At 43.1% G+C, this 7,381-nt stretch overlaps 1 protein-coding gene across 1 annotated transcript; it reads right to left on the reverse strand.

Moving 5' to 3' along the window:
• Window positions 1-1,363: 1,363 nt before the first annotated feature.
• Window positions 1,364-5,973, reverse strand: LOC135505690 (alpha-1,6-mannosyl-glycoprotein 2-beta-N-acetylglucosaminyltransferase-like). The gene is made up of 3 exons (XM_064924736.1): window positions 5,795-5,973; window positions 3,240-3,546; window positions 1,364-2,892 (listed from the first exon to the last, which is right to left on the reverse strand). The coding sequence occupies exons 2-3, from the start codon at window positions 3,264-3,266 to the stop codon at window positions 1,519-1,521; spliced, it is 1,401 nt and encodes a 466-aa protein (XP_064780808.1). The 5' UTR covers window positions 3,267-3,546; window positions 5,795-5,973; the 3' UTR covers window positions 1,364-1,518.
• Between the last annotated feature and the right edge of the window lie 1,408 nt (window positions 5,974-7,381).

The following is a 7,381-nucleotide window of genomic DNA, read 5'->3' on the forward strand; positions in this document are numbered from 1 at the left end:
CCAGAACGGGGTCAGTAAGACCCCTGGTTCCATATAAACACACATAAGACATGGAAGAATGCATAGAACTGCAGGAAAGTAGCTTTAAAACAGCAAAACAAATCTCTTCCCAATGCAAAATGTGTAGAATTGCGGGAAATTAGCTTTAAAACGGCAACATTTTCTCTCCGATAACAAGATGGGTGTGAACAGTTTGGGGTCGCGAGGGGGGCTTTGTTACTGCACCGATAAAATACATTATCCATCCGGACCTTTGCCACCTAGGACATTTGTGTTACCAGACCTTCTCAAATTGTACTTGAGTACCCCTGGTCTGTCATGGAAAGAACTATGTTTCATATACTCAATGTATTTTCGTAGACCAGTAGATTTACACCTATGGAGATAAGGAACTGAGTTGGCCTGATATCTGCAGTTATCCTACATAGATTTTGTATACACTGCTCAGTCGGGCAGGCCTGGATTTTAACCATTGCTTTAGGGGGTTGGGAAAGAAAATCAATGCAGCCTCAGAGAAGCCACCAAGTTAGCTTGGCCACGAGGAAACTGTCAATAAAGAGTTGCATCCTAAGAGCCTCACATGTAAATGTACTCTGCTACTGCACCAGCAATTTATAATTAATTTCAATGCTGTGAATGTTGTCTGGGAGTCCATGAATTTAAATAACCACTTCTTGAAAAAAATATTGGGGTAAAATATATATTCTCCCCATGAGCATAATTAAGATTGAAGCAGAGAGCAGGGAAATGGTCATGGAGGGATCTAATGACCTTCCTTTGACTAAAGGTGCATCATTGAGTGACATCAGGTTAAGTGACAAATTGAGAGGTTTAGTACCTTGGCAACTTAGATTTTTAAGCACTGCGATTTCATTGTTAACTTAATGGTGTGATATTAATCTGATCAACATTCCTATTGGCACCTCTCTTAATACTCTGGTAGGAAGGACATTCTGTTAAATCTATTGAGAATAGAAGTTAAATGGAAGCTCATGTAAATGGGACAAGGTGTCTCTGTGGACCTGCTTTGATCTCAGCAAATCTATACCATATAAATAACTTTAAAATTAATTATGCATGCAGACTGGGATAGCAGTCCACTAATTCACTAGATTTGACTATCCCCGCTGGCTCTCATTTTGGTCACAATTTACTCCCTTTACACAGATGCTCCACATATCTAGTTTAATTTTAGCAAAAAAAATGGCATTCTTGCTATTAAAAGCTATTATGAATGCAAATAATGAAACACTTGAACAATTATGTATGGGAAAAAAGGCACCACAGTCATTTCATCAGATGACATAGTGTAGAACATTTCAGAGGGTATACTGGATACTCTAAATCAATTGGATAGAGAAAATTCCAAACCCAACATACTTTTTTATTTGGAACAGTCCGATAAAACAGGCAATATGAAGAAATAGTCCATAAAGATAATTTTTAAAAGGCTTTCTTTTTCTTAAAGTCAGGATGCAAAAAAAAGAGAAGAGTAACAATATAATAATGATAATAAGGTCACTGTAATCGAAGGTAGCTCTTGCAGAGTTCATGGTCCCTAATGTCCCCCCAGCCCCCATTCTTCACATGGGGCGCCACCCCCCCTGCCCCGTTAGCTGGCAGTCTCTTAGTGATCAGCAAGTTCTTGGGGAACAGCTGATTGCTGCTACTCTGAAGGATGTTCTCTATCTTGGACTTTTGGCTGGACGGCATGCACACAGACTTCTTGTGGTGCATTCCGCAGTCTCCGGCGTGGAAGACACGGGGCGCCTCGCTCACCATGACCTTCCAGTAGGAGGGCAAACAGGTCACGGTCAGGTGCTGCAAGGACCAATCCCAGTTGTAGTCGTCGTAGGTGCAGAAGGAATCAGTGCATTGGAGGAGCTTCTGGTAGGTCTCCCTGCTCAGAGCCATGCCCATGTTGTGCTCGGTGGACTTCCAGGCTTTCACCTCCACCTTGTTGGATTTGCTAGCGTAGCTGATGTGGCCATAGCTCCCCAGAGACAGGATGTCACAGTCTGGGCAATTCTCCCTCTTCAGGATTGACATCAGCTTGAGGAGGTGGAGGAAGTCCGGGGAGAGGAAGTGGTCCTCCTCTATAAGTAGCACCAAGCCCCGGTGGTCCTTCAGCGCCCGGACCCTGTCCCACACAAAGTGCAGCTTCCACCACCAGTGATGCTTGGTCTGGGAGAACTTGGCCTCGCGGTAGTGGCCGAATGAGTCAGGGTACTCTGCGTTGATGCAACCCAGCTTTAAGGCATCCATTTTGGGAATGTCTCTGGGGCAGTCCCTGGGGTCGTGGCCCGGGAACTCCTGGGGGTACAGCTGGATGCTGAAGGGGAAGAAGATCTGGAGGACCTGGCAGAAGTCAACCGAGGCCACCACTTGGTTGAGCTCGGGGGACCAGAAGTCATGGCTGAAGATGAGCAGGATGCTCTCCACGCCTCGGGCCTTCCTCAGACTCTCCACCAGCAGCCTCAGGTAGTCAGGTCTGTTGTGTACCTGTACCACCACCACCAGATCATCCTTCTTCCTCACTGCTCTGAACCTCTCCTCGTGCCTCACCGTTTGGTCAAAGTTGAGCTGGAACACGATGGCACGGTAGACGAGGGTAGTGTTGTCCACATCCGGTTTCAACGTTTTCTCCTTCTCCAGTTGTTTTTCAGAGTGATTCTCCAGCTGCGTATCGTTGGCAGGTGCTACAGGTGCGATTGGTGGTACGATGGGTATCCGACTGACTGCAGGTGTGGCCTGTGGCTGTACCTGACTACTGCTGCTTCTCCTCGCCCCATCAGCCTCTTTGGGGACCACGACTCCACTGTTCTTCTTCTGCTTCCCACTGGTCCAGAAGGCTAAGCCACACACCACCACCACCAGCGCCAGTATCACCACCTGGACATAAGATACAAATCAAATCAAGTCCCATGCCCGGTTTTGGACTCTATCCTTCCTTCTTTTGGCATTATTTTACAATTGTTGCCAATTGCATTGTTGTTTCTATTTTCTTTTTTGAAGATAAACTTACTCTATGTAACATAGTTCATATGAGCGTACATGAGTTAATATCTTATTCAATTGATCCAGTAGGTCCTGTTTCTTCAGCTGAACTAAATACGTCACAATAAGATTGTCTATGACTGTTTTTTCAAATAATGTGTTTTGTTTGTGCCATTTTAAACATGCCCAGTACAGAAACATGCAGCACATACACATGACTTGGGACTCGTTGTGTATTGTACCTTCCTCTTGTAGATTCGGAATCTCATGATAGGCTGTCACCCCTTGGGCAGGGCGAGGAGTTGATTGTTGAGAAACACAGGTTTTCAAATGGTACTGCTGTGTTTGGCGGCCAGGCAGAGAGGCAGGCAGGCTTGGAAAACAACGGCTTCAAATTGTGTTTGTTGCTAACGCCTGTTGCTGGTTGCTAGAGCTAACTTTTGGAATGTAAACATGGGTTTTTGTCAAATATCAGTGATGCCAGGGGAGAGTTCCATAAGGCATGTTGGTCGCTAAGAGGCTGCAGGGTAGGGGTGTGCATGGAACCCACTGGAAGACAAAGAGAAAATAATGAAAGTAATTGTAGTATTTTTTATTGTGTGTACTAAACCAGCTTCCTTTACTAAATGCAACCCCCACATACATCATGTCAATAATAAAACACATCTGTTTTATTGGAGTACATAGATCTTTTCAGGTGAACAAAACAATGTTTTATGACAAAAGATTAGACAACCATCTGCAAAATGCATCACAGACAACACACTGACAAAAAATATTCCACAAAAGCATTCAGAAAGTATTCAGACCCGTTGACCTTTTCAATATTTTGTTAAGTTACAGCCGCATTCTAAAATTCATTTAAAAAAAATCTCATTATTCTACACACAACACAACATAATGACATTTTTTTGTTGTTGAAATATCACATTTCCATAAGTATTCAGACCCTTTAATCAGTACTTTTTTGAAGCACCTTTGGCAGCGATTACAGCCTCGTGTCTTCTTGGGTATGACGCTACAAGCTTGGCACACCTGTATTTGGGGAGTTTCTCCCATTCTTCTCTGCAGGTCCTCTCATGCTCTGGCAGGTTGGATGGGGAGCGTTGCTGCACAGCAATTTTCAGGTCTCTCCAGAGATGTTCAATCAGGCTCTGGTCCAGGCTCTGGCTGGGCCAATCAAGGACATTCAGAGACCTATCCCGAAGCCACTCTTGCGTTGTCTTGGGTGTGTGCTTAAGGTTTTTGTCCTGTTGGAAGGTAAAACCTTCACACCCAGTCTGTGGTCCTGAGCGCTCTGGAGCAGGTATTCATCAAGGATCTCTCTGTTCTTTGCTCCGTTTATCTTTCCCTCGATACTGACTAGTCTCCCAGACCCTGCCGCTGAAAAATATCCCCATAGCATGATGCTGCCACCATTATGCTTCACCGTGAGGATGGCGCCTGGTTTCCTCCAGACGTGACACTTGGCATTCAGAGAATATTTTTTCTCATGGTCGGATAGTCCTTTAGGTGCCTTTTGGTTAACTCCAAGCGAGGGGTTATGTGCAGCCTCCTTTTACTGAGGAGTGGCTTCCGTCTACCATTAAGGCCTGATTGGCCAGAGAGCTGCAGAGATAGTTGTCTTTGTGGAAGGTTCTCCCATCTCCACAGAGCTATATTAGAGTGACCATCGGGTTCTTGGTTACCTCCCTGAAAAAGGCCCTTAAGGTGTTTTTGTTTTTATACATTTGCAAAAAATTCTAAAAAAACTATTTTCCCTTTGTCATTATGGGGTATTGTGTGCAGATTGAGGAAAAACATTCTGAAATTGATTCAAATAAGGCTGTAATGTAACAACATTTGGAAAAAGTCCAGGGTCTGAATACTTCCCGAATGCACTGTATATCTCAATCTGTAGGATAAATTATTGTCGTTTAGGGATCATACTTTATCTTCACAAAGTATCTGCCAGTCATCATGATTTAACTATAATCTTAATTTAGACATAGGAGCCATCCAATATCATCCCGAGCTCCACTTCAACATTCTATGATTAGTTCTCTATTCTCATTTTCTCAGCATCGTTTCTTTCTGGGTTGCCCTCGCTGATTTGTACTGCCCAGAGGCACTGTCACAATCAATACACAAATCAAGACGCGTTTGCACTGGATCACAGACTACCTTGCCTAAAACAGATCAACGATATTCGTTTTCTTTTACGGTGTACATTACTCGCTTGTCAGGCTCACGTTCACTAGTAAGTCAGCATGACAGGCGTGTAATGTACACCGTAAAAAAACAAACATAATTTCTGTCAACAAACAGTCAACAAGCTGTAGAGCTAAGCTAACCACCACCTATCGTTTCAAAACTAGAACCGTATGTTGGTAAATGTTAATGTAAAAAATCTGTCGTTTAACACCTCCTTCCCATGGCATCCGTTGCGGGATATATGGGTTACCTAACCAAATCTAGTTCATGCAAATGATGCTATCTTCCTTCTAGCTATCGTCTTGGTAGCCAAGAACTGGCGCGCAGGGACATTTACGTCAAACCACCAACCCCATTTCGCTCGAAACTTATGCGGTGTAGGTCTGCATCATGCACAACTACTAGAAAGCTATATTTGGTAGCTTAAACATTGTTTACCAAGTGTTAACGTAGCGAGGTGGCAATATAAATGAGGCTCGTAAAAGCTAACTGGTGCGAGCGTATCATATTTACAAACAAGCACTCCAGTTCCGCCTCAATTCATGACCAAAACAGACTGTCGCAACAAGCTTCAATCGTGGAAGAACTGCGTTTTTATATTTACCTAAAATGGTAGTCGTATTATGCAGCGTTCTCAGACGGAATTAACAGTGCGATGACATGGGATATTCATTCTCCTCCATCACTTCTCTCCTCTCCTGCTCCCAATTTCTGATCAAAATTACAACATTAACCGGCTAGCTAACGCTGGCACAAAATACCAAACCACTGCCTACCTCTGGCTCCCACAATGCATTACTCCGGAGGTGGGGCTCACGAGACATAAAAATGATATTATTGGCTGTGCTTCAATGTTGCATTGAATTGACAGCATCGGGTGGAACTGAACCATTGAACTGTAAGATTATAAACAATGCAACGACATGGAGATCTCTGTAAATACAATATTGCATGTATGTAGTTGGTATGCTATTTCTTAAGAATTTGTTTGAACAATAGATAAACAAAGTCATATTAAAATCAAATCGTAATTGGTCGCATGCGCCAAATACAACAGGTGTAGACTTACCGTGAAGTGCTTGTTAACAAGTCCTTAACCAACAATGCCGTTCAAGAAAGAGCTAATTAATATTTACCAAATAAACTAAAGTAAAAAATAACAAAAAGTAACAGATTAAAATGAGTAACTAGGGATACCGGTACCGAGTCAATGTGCGGGGGTACAGGTTTGTCGAGGTAATTTGTACATGTAGGTAGGGGTAAAGTGGCTATGCATAGATAATAAACAGCGAGTCGCAGCAGTGTAAAAGCAAATGGAGAGGGGGCAATGTAAATAGACCCGGTGGCCGTTTAAGTAATTGTTCAGCAGTCTTATGGCTTGGGGGTAGAAGCTGCTAATGAGCATTTTGGTCCGAAACTTGGGGCTCACGGCAGGGTAGCCTAGTGGTTAGACTAGTAACTGGAAGGTTGTAAGTACAAATCCCCGAGCTGACAAGGTATAAATCTGTCGTTCTGCCCCTGAACAGGCAGTTAACCCACTGTTCCTAGGCCGTCATTGAAAATAAGAATTTGTTCTTAACTGACTTGCCTAGTTAAATAAAGGTAAAATAAAATAAATAAATTTTGCGCTCCGGTACCGCTTGCAGTGCGGTAGCAGAGAGAACAGTCTATGACTTGGGTGACTGAAGTCTTTGAAAATTTGTTGGGCTTTCCTCTGACATCGCCGGGTATATACAGTTGAAGCCGGAAGTTTACATACACCTTAGCCAAATACATTTAAAATCGGTGTTTCACAATTCCAGACATTTAATCCTTGTAAAAATGTTCTGTCTTAGGTCAGTTAGGATCACCGCTTTATTGTGAAATGTCAGAATAATAGTATAGATTTATTTCAGCTTTTATTTCTTTCATCACATGCCCATTGGGTCAGAAGTTTACATACACTCAATTAGTATTTGGTTCCATTGCCTTTAAATTGTTTAACTTGGGTCAAATATTTCAGGTAGCCTTCCACAAACTTCCCACAAAGAGTTGGGTGAATTTTGTCCCATTCCTCCTGACAGAGCTGGTGTAACTGAGTCAGGTTTGTAGGTCTCCTTGCTCGCACACGCTTTTTCAGTTCCTACCACAAATATTCTATAGGATTGAGGTCAGGGCTTTGTGATGGCCACTCCAATACCTTGACGTTGCT

This window comes from Oncorhynchus masou, chromosome 19 (genome assembly GCF_036934945.1).
Source record: "Oncorhynchus masou masou isolate Uvic2021 chromosome 19, UVic_Omas_1.1, whole genome shotgun sequence".
In the NCBI taxonomy this organism is placed as follows: Eukaryota; Metazoa; Chordata; class Actinopteri; order Salmoniformes; family Salmonidae; genus Oncorhynchus; species Oncorhynchus masou.